At 44.4% G+C, this 19,569-nt stretch overlaps 2 protein-coding genes across 8 annotated transcripts in view; one reads left to right on the top strand and one right to left on the bottom strand.

Annotated features, from left to right (window-relative positions):
- Window positions 1-501: 501 nt before the first annotated feature.
- Window positions 502-3,148, bottom strand: Rsph4a (Radial spoke head protein 4a). Its single transcript, XM_046612205.1, has 11 exons — window positions 3,030-3,148; window positions 2,757-2,946; window positions 2,461-2,663; window positions 2,287-2,374; window positions 1,937-2,176; window positions 1,751-1,873; window positions 1,522-1,675; window positions 1,235-1,386; window positions 953-1,176; window positions 674-864; window positions 502-569 (listed from the first exon to the last, which is right to left on the bottom strand). The coding sequence occupies exons 1-11, from the start codon at window positions 3,146-3,148 to the stop codon at window positions 502-504; spliced, it is 1,752 nt and encodes a 583-aa protein (XP_046468161.1).
- A 2,368-nt stretch (window positions 3,149-5,516) lies between these two features.
- The window catches only part of Ppn (proteoglycan-like sulfated glycoprotein papilin), a 71,065-nt gene continuing 57,012 nt past the window's right edge, over window positions 5,517-19,569 (top strand). For 6 of the 7 annotated variants that reach the window (XM_046610585.2, XM_046610592.2, XM_046610590.2 and 3 more), the window contains exon 1: window positions 5,517-5,726. In XM_046610585.2, the coding sequence (XP_046466541.1) occupies window positions 5,707-5,726 (20 nt within the window). In that variant the 5' untranslated portion in view covers window positions 5,517-5,706. Of the gene's footprint in view, window positions 5,727-6,631; window positions 6,798-19,569 lie in introns of those variants that run through there. The other variant, XM_046610586.2, reaches the window with a different exon arrangement.

The raw sequence follows: 19,569 nt of genomic DNA on the forward strand, positions 1-19,569 counted from the left end.
CAAAAGTTTGAAAGACATCTCACGTTCGACAAATCAACGTTTTTAAAAAAGATCGCACACCGTAATTATTACAGCAACACGACACTTACAATTATAAAACATTCAGTCTGACGTGCCGACTACTTATTGAATTACTTTTAAAATTCAGAGTCACTCACAATACGATTTGTAGAAATAGATAAAAAATTTCCGACGGATCGAGTTGAATTGAGTTACCAAATTTAAATTATTTTTTCGCGCTGTGCTTTTTTTGTTTTCTCTGTTAATGTACGTACGTATTACACTGAATTTAATTCGTAAACGAACTTTTCTAACATATTCATGAATTCTCGATCGTGCATCTTTAATTTGATAGGGATTTAACGGAATCAAAATTACGAAGAATTCGACATTTAGATATGTATTACTTGTTTTGAGAGACGTGTATATTTGTACTGCATATAAAATACGGTGTATTCGATGAAAACTCGAGTTTCCATTACACCTGTACCAATTCCTCTCCTAGTCTTCATCTTCGTCCTCCTCATCTTCGTCGGGCGACGCTTCCCCAAGTAACTCCTCTTCCTCTCCTGATAAAAAGATTACGAAAAAACAGAGAAAATTTGTGAAACTCGCATAACTTGGGCTGACAAAATTTTGCAAAAATATTAAAAACGAGACGATCACGATTTACCCATTAAGGGTAATTCCGGGGCTGGTAAATGAGCAATACGCCATTCTTCTTCCATTTCAAAAGTTGGATCCTGAACCTCCATCACTTCCGGTCCAATTTTGTACTGATCTTGGACAAGCGGCATACTCGGCGGCGTGTAATTGTACACAGTAAACTTGTGCCCCCAGCCAATGTACAAATTGGCAAATCTTCTATCGGATGATACAAGTTGCCGGTAATTATATTCATTCGGTGATCGAATACACCGATAAATATTATTGTCACAGATTCAACGCTCACTTTCCAGTTGCGAAAGCGAAAGCTCCCGGCCAGAGATTTGATCGAACAATGGCGACGGCGAAGTCGGGTTGAACCAATGAAGACTGTCTTACTGTCCAGGCTGGAATAGCATCCAAGGATGCATCTTCCGACAGAGGAGTCAAAAGGGGAGGACCAACTTCCTTCTGCTGTGCTTCGGGAGCCCCTTCATCGTCCTCATTGTCCTCTTCTTCCGCAAATTCTTCCTGCAGCAGCGCAAGGTTAGATGAAATAGATGTGCATTTTTTCCTAGGCATAATTCACCTCATCTTCTTCCGGAGCATTTGGGTTCCACCACGTGGTTCGACCCTGCTTCAGAATATGCTGTCTGTGGTGACACCAGTTCGACATGGAAGGATCAATAAGGTCCTTCAATGGGAGGGGATCGTAGTGAGGATTTTCCGAAATGTTACCGCCTGGAAATCAGACGAAAGAGATTATTGCTGTTAGTTAACAGAAGACCTGTACTTAATTCATGGTAAAATCCTGAACGCAATATTCTACGAGTCTCTCAACAGTAAGTCTGTTCATAAATCCTGACATCCAATTACCCAGTCCTTCTTCCTCTTCGCCGATCTCTTCCTCTTCATCACCGCCAAAATTGTACCAACCAATTGGTGATATCGAAGTAGCAGCGGTGATGCGAGCGATTTGAGCTCGTAAATAATTTTTCTCAGTTCCCGGAAACGCGGGAAAAGTGTAAATCTGTTACAATCGAATTATTCGAACATCAAATGCGCCTTGACAAGCAATAATAAATCATCCTGCAGGATCAAGTACCGGTGTTTCAAGATTTCCCGTGAAACAGCGAACCATCAATCGCGCAGCGATTATTTGCTGAGCAGTTACGGTAGGCAGTTCAACCCAGTCATCGAGTCCAGGTGACGTTGATACAAAGTACGTCTATTCGTGAGAAGAAAACGGAATTATAAAAAATAATCGACTCATCTCGCGGTCAAGGATTACCTTTTTATTGACACCAGTGCCGATCCTTTCCGAAGGGATTTCCGGTGGTGGTTTCCAGTGGCCTTCAGGCAACGGCGGGAAATTCAAAACGAGGTGCTTTTCTTCGACGGCTGGATCATTCGACTCCATATCCGTGGCTAAGACCGCATTCGCAGCTTCTTTTTCAGCGTCGTCTTGATTTTCATTCACCGTTTCGGATACGTCGATTTCGCGCATCGTTTGCTCCGCAGCTTCTGTTGCCTGGTAAAAAAAAAAAAAAAAACACGGTTATTAATCAGCAAATTAAGCCAGTGGCTTTTGATTCCTAGCTTATATTTACGCAAAACTCGACAACGGAGAGAGTTTTTCACCTCTATTCGACGGTTGATCTCCTCCTCCTGGAGGTCCGCTTCCACAACCCAATAATTCTTCGGTCTACCGAGTATCTTTCCCCAAAATCTGAAAATCGGAAGTGAAAATACAGGTTAGTTTTATTCGCTGAAATAAGACAGTCGCGATGATTTTATCCGCACTCCGCAACTTGCCGGACATTTTCTATCGGGTTGTCCGCCATGAGCTTTCTGATCGACAGGTTTAAGATCACCATTTCAGCTCGTGGCAATCCTACTCCGGTCTGTTCGAAGTAATAAAGCAGGTCCAGCATGTTCGGCTTCCTCCGCTTTGTCTCGTCCTCTTCATCGTCTCCTGCGGGATCATCCTCGCCATTTTCCGATGTCTGAACCGGCTGCTGGGGAGAGAATTTTTTATGTAAATCGTGGAAAATCGAGTCAAAGTTTGCCTCCCAAAGAGTGGCGTTTTGTCGAAAAATCACGAAACATGCCCGAAACAACTCGATCAGCTTTTTCGCGTCCTCATATTGAGACGGAGGGACGTAAAGGTCGCGAAGATGGTCCTTTCTGCTACGGAATCGTTCCTCCTTGAGCTGTCGACTGTACTGTTCAAAAATATCAACGGCATTCTTGGGCCTCTCGGCTAGGATTTTATTGAGAACGTCGGTGAGGTGATCGTACCTGTAAAATCAGTGATTGCTTCACTCGACATATGCTCGCGAAAATAATGACTATAAATTGAAAACGCGGACGTGAAAACTCACAGACTGTCTCCTGACTCGGGGCTGTGCTTTTGAAGGAACTTTTTTGCTCGTCTAATGTCGTGCTCCACACAGGGCAAATCGGCCGGCGGAACTTCCTCGATGTTGTAATTAAACGCCATGCTTTCAGGTGTTCAGCTGCTCTTCAAGTCATCGATTGCGATCCTGATTGCGCAGAAATTGTGGGAAATATAACGTATTTGCAATAATTTAACATGGGATAACCTTCGTGTAATTAAATGACAAATATTATTGCGAGGGGATCGATGCTCTGCTCGTTAGCGACCGGAAGCCACTGAGAAGTGACAGAATGGATACATAAATGACAATTGAAGTGGTAAAAACTGCGCAGGATGAACAGAAGAAGAATCAACAAATTTAGACACCATTTTTTTCCAATTCTGATTAAAGAGTTAATCTTCATGATTCAGGAACGACTTCATACTTTGATGATCGATTGAGTTGAACGAGTTTTCTATTGTTGGGTCGAGGAATTTTTTTTTTTTCAACAGACGCAAATACAGTTTATTCTAGAACTAGATAGAAGAACTATGTTGCACGTGCGGTAGCGGACTTTAATCTAGCATTCGTCACACTAGATATTAGGTTCAAGGTCCTCCGTACGAAAATCGAAATTCGGCCCACGCCATTTCCCCTAATTAGTTATTGCGGCGGAAAATTATCTTCCGCCCTAAATAATATAACGAAGATGAAATTATAAATATGACGAGAACCTCCCACTAGCGGTTTCCTGCCAAGCCTGCGATCCATTAAATTATCGTTTCCAGATGAATAACAAGAAGAAAGAAAATGTCATGTGATTGTGAAAAAGTCCACGGTTATTCACCGGACTATCTCAGTAACGAAAATTGGGCGAAAAAAACGTCTCGCAAAAACTTGAGTCATACCTGCTCAACGATTTCATTATCGTACTGTATTCACAAAAATTGGATCCTCGAAAATGAGCGATTATCTTATTTCGCGAACTGAGGCAGCTGAATTTTTCTGGTACTGGATACCAATGATTACACGATTATACGTATACAGTATGTATATATTATATAGTTATTTCATGTTCTTGCGCAATACCGACTATGAATGAGTAACCGGGCGAATGTCGTGTATTTATGAATCAAAATAGAATTGAATAATAAAATCGAATGAATAGACGCCACGCGCGTTTGTCGCTTCCTATCGTATCTCCTCACATCCTGAAGCACATCGGTATCGGATGGCCCAAATACAAACGTTGCCTCGAGGCCATTTGCCGTTTCCTCCGACGCCCACTGTGTTAACACAATTCTTTTTTCCCTATCTATCGCCTCAGTCCTGCTCATTTTGCGATTGATTCATCGTTCGGAACTAGTTTCTTTTTTTTTTTTTTTTTATTTATTTTATTTTTTTATCATTTTTATTCTTCTTGTCGCTTCGTTCTATGTTGAGTTTCACTTTTTATTCATCACCGCGGTATTGCAATCAGCGATAACGTGGCGCAGAAGGGATGCGAATAGGCGACTTCCTTTTCGTTCATTCAGCGTGGGAGAAAAATCCAGTAAATTGTGACGAATTTTAAACGTACCAAAGATATATTTTTAAAAATCGTACGGACACATCGCGACAATGATGAAAGACTAATCTGCAAGAATTTACTTCAACGTTCGAAATGATCACCATCAATTATGATTTGTATTTACCGCGGGATGTAATTATTTTTTATAAAAATCGACGTAAAGTTATTCGATTATTATATACATGTCACTTAATTAATTCAATATCGGATCAAGATAGGGTTTTAATATCGATCAAAACCTTCGATCGATTATAAAATTAATTAACGCGAAAGCAAGAATATAACTTCAATTCATCTCCATTTAAACATGCTCATTGTATAAATACCAAAATTAACGCCCCCGAAGATAAGCTTTATAATCCCCTGTCGTAATTTCTTCGCGATAGATCGTCCCGCGAGGATTGAGTGCTTGTCGTTGCACGTACATACATGTAATTCAAATTATATGAATTAAACGGTATACCATGAATAAAAAGGAGGTAGCGAATACCGGTGCGTGAAAAAGTCTGAACGCGGAGTAAAAAGAAACCGCGGATTCTTAAAAGATTGCTCTCGTCCTTCCCGACAATTCATCATTCATTCTCCTTCCATCCTGCAAGACCTTCAACCTACATCAAGGCACCTGTAGCAGAACCGAACGCTTGCATTCGGCCGCCTGTTGCTAAAGACATTATGGCAAGATTTTCGCGCGTATTCCTCCCCCCTTTCAGCGATTTTCACGGATTTCCACAGCCAGAAGGAATTCCCCGTTGTTTCTTCGCCGGGTTTTCCAGGCTGGGCGTCGGAAGTTCCTGGCTATGAATGAGCAACAACGTCGACTCCCCACCCCGACGCCATCTCCATCGGGGGTCGCTTCTCTCTCCGCATCTCTGGCCCTGCTCTGCATCTTCAGTTTAGTTTCTCGTGAGTTGCCACACGGGCATCAACCGCGCTGTGGTTTCTTGCCTTGCAGAGTTTGTTCGAGTTCCGTGCGCACCACGAGGCACGCGCTTCATTCTTCCAGGAGACTCTCTTCAGATACCGGCACTGAATTAAAACGATCATTCAAAATCAATCGAAACTGGTACCGGAAGGATACGACAGAGGAACCGGTGTCCAGGGGCTTTCGCCATGGATCGCCGACGCGATTGGTGAGTCGATTTTTAACGCTTTCAAACTACCTCCGGAATACAGACCCCTTTTAACGTTGTTCAAATTTCCCGCGCTTACCGATCGGCGTCTATGTGTATCGCTTGATTCATTTTTAATTAATTCATCGTCGATTCATTCATGATTCCGATTCGCAACCGATTTCGTGCGTGTAATAGAACCGGTGAAAATCGATTCCACGGAGATTCGAAGACAGCGACGACGCTTCTCGAATCAACAGAGTGATTAATTTCTCCTATATTAAACCCGTGTTTTCTGTGCGCCCGAACCGCGGTGAGAGACGTGTTACGTAAATACGCGCACAAACCAGTACTCGATTTTTATTATTTACCGTAAACAAGCTTTTTGTCTCACATTACGACTTCCAAGTCGTTTTATCACCGGGTTCAAAGTGGCGTCTAGGATCGCCAGACCTGCTTCTCTTACTCGTCTTATTAATTTCGCGGTAAAAAGACGGATTCCTGCGACAGTTCCGAGGTCATTGGTCAAGTTCTCGATCCCGGACGCATGCATATTGACACAGCGATCACTCCCGATTCTCGGACACTCGGTCCTGTCACCGGTTAATTAGAAATTCAAACGACGGTGGAGCGGAGCCCCGAGTTTGTAAAACCGAGACCCGAACTCCGGATCTGTTATTCAGTCCGCCCGAGATCATCCTCCCAGATCGCGAGTCAATTCTTCGCTATCGCTCTCGATCCGATCGACGTTTCGATCCCGATATCACCCGCAAGTTTTTGCACGTTCTTCGCGAGGGAATCCTAGAGTCGTCGGTCGGATGCGGGACTCGTGCAGCATCCGGCTGATCGTGAGGCGAAAAATTCGAGAGGAGTAGCGCACGCTGGCTCTGAAGCTTCAGTCAGTGCTCGACTCCCGTCCGAGACGGAGTGCGTTGTTACAGCCGAAAACGATCGAGTGTGTCGCCTTGGCGGAGGGAAAAGATTACGAGGAGAGAATCTCGGCTGAAGTTGAAGTGCGGCGGGGACTTCTTATCCAGGTCCTGGGCCCTTTGATTTCCCGGCACCGAGCGACATGCCTGCCTCGAACATGCGGTCAGTCAATCGCATCTTCTTATCATCATCTTGCATCCTTAAGCCTTAAGCGGCTCTTAGGGCCAGAATTTGACTAAGATCTGACGGATGTTCCCGTCTCTTTCTTTCGCCTCGTTCTTATCACCGTCGAGCTATTCAATTTGACGACAAGGCCTCGCCTACCACGGAAAGTCCGACCAGAATTAATTACTGACCTTTTTATTACGTGGACACAGTTGTCCGTTAATTACACGATTTACCTGCTTGATTTTCACCGGTTCTCAGTGTCGATGAAATTCTTTAAAAGTAAAAATTTTTAAAATAGGGATGAATCGTTCGTTTCGTTCACAATGCGCGAAGCTTACGAACCGTGAGACGGATTTTGTCTCTCAAAACATTCCCGCGTAGGAAAAATACTCTACATGCTTTTTACGATGCTTGGAAGTCTTCTGCATGCATTTGGCGATTGAACGGCAGTTTAATACGAGCTGTATTAAAAATGAAAAAATTGAAGGTGGTGTGAGATTTAAAATTTACGATAATTTGTGGAATTATGATTTTTTATATACACTAGACGCAGTATTTCGTCAACGGAAGATCTATAATTCTCAATCTACGTTCAAATGTTTTCACTTTTTTTACAATTAAACTTTTTAAACCCACACCGAAACATTTACATCACTCGATATAATTCATCTTAAAAATCATGGGAACTGAAGCTGTAGAAAATAGTTTTTCTCAAAAACCGCCACTCGGTCCGATTTCCGGATAACCGAAGCGTTCGGTTAGCTTGATTTTATACCTTCGAGGAATACTCGCAACTCGTCTTTGTCAAAACCCTTAGTTAGGAAACGTGTAATTTGTCGTCCAGAAAATCTGGGTCGTTGGTTTCACTGGAAAGACGAGAAAGGAATTATATTTTTGCCGAAAAACCGCAAGAAACTTTAGGGAGAGGAAGGAAATAAGAAGCAGGAAAAATAAATATCGCTATGCTGATAATAACGCGTTGATTTCATTTCCACACCTTTGATACGATAACGTGTTTTGCAATCAATATAGCTGCCGTCTTGGATATTTTCAGACGTCGTATTAATACTTGCGTATAACGCTACGTGTATATTTCACCGGTGATTTAGCGTTACAACTCTGTGCTACACCTGTTTTACACAAAGGGTTATTGTTGCGAGCTTTCATCTCTGTGAATCCATGTTTAAAAAAAAAAAAGAAAGAAATGAGGGAAGCACATGGTAGATAAAAGATTAAAAAAATCCCTGCAACTTATCCCGAGCTTGGCAGGACAATGCATGGCTTATGGTAATAGCCGCGGCCCTCGCGTAGCTATTCCTCCTCCTTACTTCTGGTCATAGTACGTGTGTATATACCTAGTAAAATTGAGCTAAGCTGACCCTTGGGAGTGCCCATAACGCTTGTGCTCAACGAACGAAGGCCGGCCAAGGCTGCGCGACTAATCGGTACCATTTGGTAAACAATCGTCGTTGTCGACCGGAAACTGTGATCATCGATCGTCGATCAGGCTCGTAAAACATCTTCGGCAATGTCACACAACTCCCTGGCACGAAATTCAACCGCACGCATTTCTCACTCGGGATATTTTATTATACTCAGCCCATTTGCTGTTCATTTTTACCACATCTTTTATTGTCTAGAAACAGACAGAGAAGAAGTGAAGATAAAAATCAGCAATTTCATATAAATCGGTCGAGACACGTCTCGTCGTTCTTAGTAGAAATATTTATTCATTTTGAGTAACTGATACCAACAGCTTTTAATAGGGAAATTGGTAAGAAGTCGGATTTGCGATATTTTCAGCGCGTGATCTTTGTCTCTTCGATATCCAAACGCGTTTCAAGATTGTTGACGAGTACAAATCCGATTACTATAAATATTATAATCGTTGCCGAAAAAATCTGTATACCAAATAAGCGATCGCTCATTACACTCGGTGATTTTATTCTCAAACTGAAAGAACACAGCTGCATTATAAAGCCTCGTCGAGTCTTCCAAGCGTCTGACGGATTTACAAATTGCTCCGCTTTTGTCTTTCGGTATTAAATTTTACCGCTTTGATCCCGGGACACAGGTTCGTTCTTTCGTCACACCGTGCGGAGCTTTACACATAACTACAATATACAAAGGAAAGTTTTAAGCCCCGAGGAATATCAATCCCAGACGTAGAAATGAATGAAAAAAAAAATGCGTTCCTGCCGGTTTGACGATTTTTATAACCGCAATTCTTGGCTCCTCGGATTTCGCTGCAATCACTGCAATCGTCTTCGCCATCCGTGACATTCGGTGTGAACACGAAGCCTCGGGAGTTTCTCCCCTTCAGGGTGTGATTTTCCTGGCGTCTAAGTCGGCCGTCTGTCCCGTTTTTGTCACACATTCGAAACGCCGTGAAAGCTGGGTACCAATCCCGTTTCCGCCCCCTTCCTTCGCCCGAGATAATATGCGGTCTAACGAACGCGTGAGCGGCTCCTCGCATTCAAGCGGAATTAAAGAACTGGAATTATTTATCAGCTCCCAGGCATAATCAGCCACGATTGTCATTTTGGCAGCGTTCCTTCCTTTTAACGACGACTGAACACCATGCATGCCGAGTAACCCAGCTCCAGTCCCTGTAGCGATATGATATTTCATGGGCTATTTCGAAGCGCAAGGGATCAAGATTCTATTTTCGTAACGCATAGCCGACGCTCCTCCGAGACCGTACAGCGAGTTTCTGCTCCTTCAAATCTTCCTCAATTCTCAATGCGACCCAGTGACTCTGATCGTTGCGCCGACAATATCGATAGCGATTAAACCGGAGGTGCGGATTGCCCTGATACAATGGATCCTTGTATACCACGATACCAAATTAGCACTCTCGAGCCGGGATTAAGGGGGGAGAACCACTGCTCACGGAGGGTTGACGATTAGCGTGAGTTAATGAGGGAGCCTGTGTTTGTTGGGTCGAAGCTTTGAAGAAGCCGACCGGCTTTATAAACCGTTCAACGAGTGTATGTAACCGTTTTCCGGGCCGTCCTGACTTTCTACCGCATCTAGTACGCCGCTGGTTAACCGTAATCGGGATGCGTAGACGCAACACAGATCGCAGTGCCCAACTTATGCGTCTCATTAAAACGTCGAAGGGCCAAAAGACATGCGCCACTAACGTATTCGGCTGGAATGAAATAGCCGAGTTACGATGCTTTATCCCGAGGGAATTAATCTAGGAATCGAAACTCGCTTCCCCGGGAGTTCACTTTTCCAAAAAAGAGTCGCTGACTTATCTTCGCTTTAAGCCTGTGTTCGAATCATTCGACCAATTGACCGGCAGTCCGGTATCCTGCGGCATTCCAGGCCGCAGTGTCGTGTTTAGAGGATATCCGGTTTCCTTCTACGAATCAGCTACCGTCCGACGTAAGAATACATCGTACACAAAAACTCCGCAGGATGCTTAGAGACGAAATGTTGGACCATTTTCGCCGACGTGTATCTGGGTTCTCTTCCAAACTCGACAACCGCAGTGACATTCGATTCCCGTTTAGTTTTAGGTCCGCCTGATCATTAGCGAGTATTAGTTTCTGAGGTTGACAAAATCTTAGCCCAACTACATCATCGGCATAATCGATTCATTCGTTATTCAAGTTGCAAAATATCGCGTGGAGGTCTTGAAATAGCGAAGCAATCGGTGATCGGAGTCGGTAAATCGTTACCCACGCACGGTTCGGCGATGACGGTTCTCCGAATCGGCATTTTTGATTCCATTCACGTCGAGCTCGGCTTTCGTGCATCGTCGCGCGATCGCTTCATCGACGTTTCGAGTATCCCGTGATTTTGGCGACTTCACCCTCCGTCAAGGGTGAGGGAGATGGACTCGAGGCAACCTGTTGCTCCGACTTTTCTCGTCTCCCTCGGCAGCCAGACGCCCGTCTCGCCTCCGTCTCGCTCCGACTTCTGGAGTCCAAATGACGCCTCCTTCCTCGAGACTCGAACCGCGGTGCTGAGCTCCTGCTCCCTGAAGGCCTCGAACTACGTCCTCTCTTTCGATCTCGTACCGAGCGCGTTGGTTAAATTTCTCTTTCCTCTTTCTCGCCCGCCTTTTTCACCTAGTGACACGTGGGTTCGGCATCCTCTTCGACTCTCGACGTTCAGTCTGCCGCCTCCACTGAATACTGAAACCTTGATAATCATTTTCGTCTAATAGAAGAGCGCGCTAAATCCTCTCTTTCCTCAAACGTTCTATCCCACAACTGCAGCCTCATCCTTGGATCGATGACGCGGTATTCAACGCTCTTATCGCGCATATACCAGCGCCTGGACTCCAGCTGCCGATGTCAAGGGGGCCACATTTTGGACCAATACACAGGCTGTGTTTCATTTTCATTAATTAAAATCCACAGTTATCTCGGAACCGTCCGATGCACCAGAGTCGTAAATAAAGACCGCGGTATCGGCGGGTAATTCGTTAGCCCGAAACTCTACGCAACGTATCTATCCGGCGTAATTAATTTTAATACCCTTGATCTTGGTACGCACGAACACTCTCGGTCTCTGTTCCGTCATGAACGGACAAACCGTAGCGATTCTCTCTCGATTTCGCCCCCGGCATCATATCCGCTATGCGATTCACTCCTCGGGTCCGCGTCCCATAAATCATATTTAACTGTCGCATGCGGCGAAGATCTTTCGCGATCGTAAACGGCAAGGGATGCGAATTCTCTCTTGGCCTCGTGCTTCTCGGAGGCTTAAACTCATCTTCGCGCCGCCGCCGCTGCCGGAGTCTCGTCGAGATTGTAGTGTCTTCTTTTCTCAAAATTACATCTTCTCTCACCCGGCCCGAATGCGGTCTGCGAATGCTTCGCTCGTATTAACGTCCAAGAGAGCGCTTCGCAGGCCAAGCATTCCTCTTTACGCTCTGAAATTATTCCGGCACTTTCAACAATCAGCTGTGCCCACATTCTCTACCATAGAGAGACCCCCTAATGATCAACCATTATTTCGAACAATGCTGTACGCGGGAATTAGAACGGACGAATCAGGGTTGGCCCGGCATTCCGTTTCAAGCGCACAGTCGAATTGGGGCTGAACTTTCAGGGTCAAGATTGATTGCAGCGGTAAACTATGCAAACGGAAAAATAGACTGGGGAAAAGATGTACGAGATGCTGAGAATCGGGTGCGCTCACGTGGCGATTGCCACAGGTATACACCCCTAACCTGTAGGTTCGACCTGGACCGACCAAACGCTCGTTATGTCCGTTCCATTAATTTTCTATTCAAAGATTTGGAGCCGCCCATCACGATTACGTCGCTCATGATGATTCTATCTAGTGTACAAACAGGAGAAATACAGCTGTTGTAAATCGAATTCCTCAACTTTGAGAGCTTTTCTTTCTCTTTTTTATTCTCGTGGATGATCGTTGTTATTTGTTGTTTCTTACTCGCAGCCGTTCAGGCACGTCCGCGTTTACAGCACGGGAGGAAATTGCACGTTGAAGAGGCGTAATGATAAAACCTAGTGAAATTCTTGTACACTGAGATGAGAATCAATGACCCATAGCCTCTAACATTTTGCGGTAAAACCTCCCGCTGCGGGCTGCAATTGCGGTTTGGTAACCGCAGCATCATGCCTCGGCCAATGAGACTGTCTGGGACCACAACTTGGGGGATCACCTCCCAGCTCTCAGTTCTCGGTAATCTCAGTAAAAAGTAAAGAGCTTTCGAGACGCTGATGGGTCCGAGTAAAGGTGTGTAAGAGCATTTCGAGTTTTGTTCGATTGTCAGAGGACTTGACCTGGGTCTTGGAGAACAAAAACAAAAATTCGAAATCGCTTCAGCTCTGTTCTAAGAAAAAAACTGGTGACTCCGAATCAAATAAGGGTGGTAAGATGATGGCAAGAATAATGATATAAAAAATATCAATCCTGTTTTTAATATGGGTATAAAAGCGAAATCATTTTTCAACTTTTTCCCACTAAGCTTTTCTTTTTTTTTTTTTTCTCATCAAATTTCATGATACAGCGTTCGTTTTTTCTTCTTCTTTGAACTTGATATATTTAGCGTTATTATACATTACACACGATCTACTGTCAGTGACGAAACATTCCACGCTTTGTGTACAAGCGTAAAAATATAGTCCACATATCGTCGAACCGCAGTAGGTGTTATAAGACACGTATACACACATGTTTCATAAAGAATATAGTACGATTGTACAAACAATGTGAACAACGTGCGCGCATGACGTAATTATACATATATACACGCATGTGCTGAAATTCTTATCGCGGACGAAATTAAGTTTATTATACAAATTTTATAACCACGTGCAAACATCGAATTCAAAGTGAGCAATCAGAGGTTCGAGTCTAGATTCCACGAATGAAGCGCCAAGTGCTTGCATTTTTTTTTTTCGCTTTCTGTGCCATGATGTTTCTGTTTTAATACCGCAGGTTGCGACGTTTCGCGACACGACAGAACGATCATTTTGGAGCCAAGCACGTTCCTTAACGACGACCCTTCATTCCCACAGAATACAAGCATAACGGTACTCGATACGCTTTCTCGGCTTCTTTTATCTATCTGGCTCGAAAATGCCTCCATAATTCAAGTCCGCTTGCATATCGTTTATCCCCAAGAGTTTCCACCTACGAATAGGTGTCGTATAATATCTCAGATCCGAAAAGCTTCGGGCTACCAAGTCCGAGGTGCCCGAGAGGCGCAGACGGAGGATACTGGTCGCTAGATAAATCCCGTCATCGCGTAAGGAATGCTCAGCTCTACCGAATAAACGGCCAAGAAACATATCCTTCGACCGAAAAGATCTTCGTCGAGGCGAAGCCAAGACGGACCGAGGACTGCCTGGTATGGCTAGAAACCCGACCGATAGAAACCGGCGGTCGTACCTTGTCCCGGTGGTTCTCAATTTCATTGAAACGGGAATGGAATTATTACTTACGAGTATCTCTTTTTACAAAATAAAACAAAAAAGTAATAAATTATTCCAAATATTGCAGAAAAGTACACCAGAACTTTGTTTTACCTGAAAAAACGTTGCTCCAATGTATTAAACGTATCCAAACTGTATGGAGGAAGTTTATAAATCGCAGGATAATTGGTTGCAAACCCTTGAAGAAATCGGAACGTGAAATCAATTGATCATCGGTAGATACTTCCGATTTGAATATTGTCTTTCTTGCAAAAAATTGATGATTCGTAGCGGCAAATACTCTGTTCGGTGTTTTTTTTTTTTTTTTATCTTATGCCTAATGTCTTTTTTCTTCACCTTGATGAAATTCGACCGAGTTTACAGATGCGGAAGAGAAGATAACGCCGTTTATCTCTGCCCCATAAATTAGATATCACGCGAGGAACTTGTATGTACGGTAGATAATTAGTTTCGCTCGAGGTGACATGATTTTGGTGCTGGTGTTTTTGTACTACAATTCCGGGAGAGAGGAGTGCCTGATTTCGGTAATTGTTTCTTGTCTGCAATCCGCCGGTAATTACTATACACGTACAAATATAAACACAGTTGCATACGGTCATCTAGATGTTATCTACGATGTGTGAAGAAACTGACTGCGCGTTTCTTTGATGCAACGAACACTAATGTTCGTACGAATCGATCAGAAGCTCAATGATCAGCTGGAAATGTCGAGGAGCTGTTAAACAGGAAGACGAAGAGATAGAAAAAGGTTTTAATTTCTGCAATGTGTTCGCTGTTATTCCCCATTAATTGGCTCATTGTCAGTGCAGTACCGACTTGACAAGGCTTCGTGAACCTGATTTTCCATTTTCATTTCGTTACAGGCACACTTCGAAGGTGTAGGTAGATATTGTAACGCGTAAAAAGATACCGCCCACCTCCTCGAGATGTTGGATAGTAAGACCTGCTCCCTTCGGAATCCTAAGGATCCCATTATGCACGAACTTCTCACGTGTCACCCTTTCATCCCCAGGCCTAACCCTTCCGCCTGTCGTCATTATCGTCCTTGTTATTATTATCACTGTTGTTATTGTTCCCCTCCCTTCTGATCCGTGGATTATTGGAGCTTACAGAGTTACACGCACAATCATTCCGCCATGAGATGCCTGACCAAAGATACTCCTATCGCACCTAGAATGAATTGTGATTATCAAATTTGAACCTCACATTGGCTGACGACTTTTCGAGGCCTGGAATAATAGTAAAACGGTTTTTTCCCACCTCTGCTACACGTAGGCATTGGTCATGCGATCGGTCTCGCTTCGGGGTTGTGAAGACGCACAATCCACTTATGTAAATCTCTTTTAATGCTCGACGGCGGGTTTCGAGAGGCCTTCCTCAGGACCGCACACCTCATTTCTTTCACCTTCTCCTGCTTCCATCGCCTTAGGCGGTGGGAGTTGAATCATTTCCAAACGGGTTTATACCGGGATAATTGATCAAAAGGAATTACGGGTCCTAATATTGTTAGGACTAAACGATCGTCGGCGTAATTCACGCTGTTCTTTTTCACGATCACATTCTGTGGATGACATATTTATACCCGTAACTACGATATTTTTAGTCGCGAGAGTGAGAATCGGTCGAAATGCGTGTAAGGAAATTACTTGAATATTCGAGAATCACACGCGGGTAAAACGGGCGAACAAGTTGAATAAGAAGAATGTGTATATTCGAATATCTACCCTGCGTTTTTAAATCCAGTCCGTAGAATTCGGCTCTTTGAGGAAGTCTAGCGCGCAGTTATTGCATACCTTCCGCATACGTTGCCTCATTCGCCAGAGGCTGCATCAAGCCCGGTAAATATCACGTGCAAGAGAGTTAGTTTACATTCTTCCACGTGCCGGCGATTTTTAGGTCATCCCCGTTATTTTCGACCGTACGCATATCACGGTTTCAGGGGGAATTATGGCTTTATGGCGAAAACGCCCTCCGCGACGCGTTAGACAAACTAACAACTAACGATTCAACAAAAAAAAATCCATCGCGTTTCCGCAGTCCAGGCAAAGCAACGGAATAATCAACCTCGATGCAGTATCAACATCTAGATTATACTGTCTTTTCGAAAAGCGATGATTGGGTAACTATGTTCAAGTCCCAAGATTAGGTCGACAAGGTGAGAAGGTACACCGGGTTCCCGAAGCTTAGCGTTGGCTTCTTGAAAAAATTTATAACACTGGGTACGTACCGTGGGTTCAGGGTTGAGGTATCGACCCTGCAGGTGGCCTCTTCCATGTCATATCCGCTTATCTAGCCTTAGGTGCACAGAATTTACGAGGTAATTAGAGCCACGTGTAACCAACGAACCCGGTCCAGAGACGTTCTTCCATCGACTTCTTTGCCTTTACCGATCGTTTGTGGGTTACGCACGTGGGCGTGATTGAATATTAGGTCCGAAATGAAGGATGGGGTGGTCGGTCGGCTCGTCTATCCGGGATTAAAAATAGAGGATCTCTTCTCAGGTGAAATACAATCCGGTATTCGGTGTTCCCTAAACCCTTTGAATAATCAGAGCTTGGAGTGAGCTGCTCAGCTACCGCTGGTGTCCTTTTCCTTGATCCTAATTATAGGTATAGGCGATACCTCACTGTTTCCCCGCCTGATTGACGAGGGTAAGGACGTCTTCGATGAGGACTTATCTATCGCGCTCTTCCCTGCATTCACGTTCCTCCTCCACGAGACGACCCGACTTCGGAATAACCTGCGATGCATGAGTCTTGAAGCGATCGAAATCGATGAGCTTGATTTTGAGGCCCGGAACTGATACTCCAGAACCGATTTAAGAACGCCCAATGACAAGGCGAATGTTACCAATCGTTTTTATCTGACTCGTTGGTCTTCCTGGTCGATTTCGATGCAGTTCCGTTTCCTCTTGAGTTGACCGATTGACTCGACTACCGGATTAGATTGAGATTAATCTATAAGATCGACAATCGGACAATAGCTCAGGTCGAGTAGAAGCTGGAGTTGCACAACGTTTAACAAGTTTCTAACTCAGTCCAACGCGCGGTCTCGTAGGCATGAATTCAGCCCGGTCTTTGCTTTGAAAGAGACTGTTGCTCAATAGAATGGGAACACATAGGTATGTACCTGTAAGGTTAGAAACAAATACTCGTCACTTTTCAGCCACTCTCAAAAGCCGGGGACTTATGAGACGTTCGGGATAAAAGTCCGTTCAATGCTCAACCCTGGTAATGCTAATTGCTTAACAGCAGGTACGGTCCAACAGTAAACACGTCTAAACGGACAACGGCTGACTCGATACTTCGGAATTAACTCTCAGGACGAAATTGAATCTTTATAACGAGGGCGGTAACGAAGTTGGACGACTGGAAGTCTGTTCAAATTTGTTGGGCCAGTTTGTACAGCGATAACGAGAGAAATGACAAACTTGACCCACATAACTTTAGACAGGTGGCACATCTCGAGGCGTGATGCAAGTTTTCTGTGAACTTCGAAGTCAATGGCTTGACCTCATGAATTACAACTCACTGCAACTTAGCACTTCCGACGTACCGTTAAGCGAGCGTTAACAGCCTGCACGGCACCGATGGATGGAATGGTGCATTTCGAACAAGAAGAAGAATGATAGGAGACGAATGTCTTTGCCTCGAGCATATCCACCTGGCATTTCGATGCTGGTTTGAAATTTGAATAACACCGGTCACGCCGCTGCAGGTAATCAAAAGACACGGGTACCGATGTCCCAATGGTACACACGCCTGGATGAAATCGGCCGAGCCGCGCTGTCTGTGATAAATTTTCAACACCGCACGTCGTTTTTCACGGCTATATTAACGTCGGATATCTTACGAGGGTTGCAGCGGTTTTAGAAATATGCACGCGGATGAGACGCAGCGCCGGACGCCTTCTGCTTACGCTCATGCTAAACCGAGCAAATAAACAGACCTGTTCCTAGCTCGGGCTAGCGAGAATTCAACGGAGAGTAAGAGACTCGCCATTTTCAGCTTCCAAGAAACTCGGGTCGGCCACAGCTTTTTACCAGTTAAAATAACACGCTGCTTGCGGAGAGTGAGAACGGGCCTTGAATCGTTGGAAATCGAATCATCCGCGACCTCAAATTTTCCCTCATCACTTCTCGCCAATCAATTTCCAACCAACGACGATAATTCACCGATAAGCGCGTCCTTAAAATGAGCGCAAGTTTCAACTGGGATGATGCAGACTGGGTGGTCCTGATTTCTTATGGGTAGAAAATAAAAAACAGCAAGAAAGAAGGAGGCAAGAAATACTGTGACAAATTCACCCGTCTGGCACACTTCCACTCCAACGGATAGCACGAGCCACCGTAATTCGGATGGGCCGGTGCAGGAGTTATGAATGAATTGTGCTCAGGGAGGCGGCAATAACAGGCCGGGGATGAACGAGTCTTATTGTCAGACCACAGAAAGGAAAGAGGGCGATATAAGAGGATTTCGCACCTGTAGCGGCAATTTGTCCCTTTTCCCAAGCTTCGCTGAAGGGCGAATAATAAGAAGCAGGATCCATTCAGCGGAACTATTCTTGACGGTGTATTTGAACGGAGCTTTGTTTGCCAAAAACAATTTGCTCGTCGTTCGGACAGACAACGTCGGTTCGCAACTCCGTAGCAGCTGTTTGCAGTCGGCGCGGTGAAACACAAAGCACAGCTTTTTTACGTTGCGTAGTCTAATCAACGACCGATAATTCCTCGAACACAGCTCGGGGCAACATTTCGCAAGTGATTATACAGTGCGTGTACGATCACCGACAGATATGACGAGTTGAGGAACGATTCGCGAAATTTTACAACGGACAGAGAAAACGACAGTCTGTTTTGCGGATTCTGCAAAGTTGGATTTCGGGAAACGCCGCTGGTGGTATAATATAACGGATATGATCCGTGGGACCAGGGCCCATTTTTCCCCAAGATCTTCGGACTCATATGCCGTTCAACCACCAGCCGGTTTTACAACACATTCATCTACCCAGAAGGCGGGCTTGTGTGAATCTTGGGCCTCTTTAGGGCAGCGAAGAAGAATGAGAAGAAGCAGGTATGAGATGCGGCATGCGAACGTATAATTTTCGACAGTCCCTCGATGCGTGCCGCTTCCCTAGTGACTTGTTTACTGAGTTTTCCGGCCCACAAATTGGTTCCTGTTCTCGGTGGTCCCGTCATCCTAAGCCAACAAATGTCGACGCAAGAATGAAGATTAGGAGAGATTATTTTTTCGACATTCAAAACTTGACTCCTTGCTCAACTCGGTCGTCCGATTGGACGCGTGACAGCGAAAGAGAGAAAAAGAGAGAGAGAGTGAGAGAGAGAAGCGTTTATTCTATACATAGAGAGTAAGGGAGGGAGAGAGATAGAAAGAAGACGGTATCTTAACTCTCCAAGAACATCGCTCGGTGCGTCAGGATAAAAAGATTTTTAAGATTTTATAAGAGTAGTTGATTTCCATTTTTTGCAACGAAGCTGTTAAACAGTGCGGAGAGGTTCACCGCGTGATTTGTTTGTCTTCGAAATACGCGTGGTGTGTTTTACTAATTATAACGATATTCACGAGCTGCTTAGCGTCGAAACGAATTATTCCAGAGGCGTGACTAATACCGCGAACCTCGTGTGTATATCCAATGTGTATTTAAAAAGAGAAGAAAAAAAAAGAATAAACCATTAGATGGCATCGGGAATTTGTGATATATTTTTTACGGACCATGCATCATCGTCCGACTAATTTTTTTTTCTCAAAAAAAAAAGTTTAAACAATATTTTCAGGATATGTTTACCGTAGAATCTAGGGAAATACTTCGATTAACGCATAAGC

The sequence above is a fragment of the Neodiprion pinetum genome, chromosome 2 (assembly GCF_021155775.2).
Source record: "Neodiprion pinetum isolate iyNeoPine1 chromosome 2, iyNeoPine1.2, whole genome shotgun sequence".
Taxonomy (NCBI): domain Eukaryota; kingdom Metazoa; phylum Arthropoda; class Insecta; order Hymenoptera; family Diprionidae; genus Neodiprion; species Neodiprion pinetum.

Excerpts from the sequence above, each read along its gene's own strand:
- Rsph4a (XM_046612205.1), bottom strand. The coding sequence starts at position 3,148 with ATGGCGTTTAATTACAACATCGAGGAAGTTCCGCCGGCCGATTTGCCC. Across the intron at positions 1,177-1,234 it reads ATGCTCCGGAAGAAGATGAG|GAAGAATTTGCGGAAGAAGA; the intron begins GTGAATTATGCC and ends GCGCTGCTGCAG. Across the intron at positions 570-673 it reads CCCGGAATTACCCTTAATGG|GAGAGGAAGAGGAGTTACTT; the intron begins GTAAATCGTGAT and ends TCTTTTTATCAG.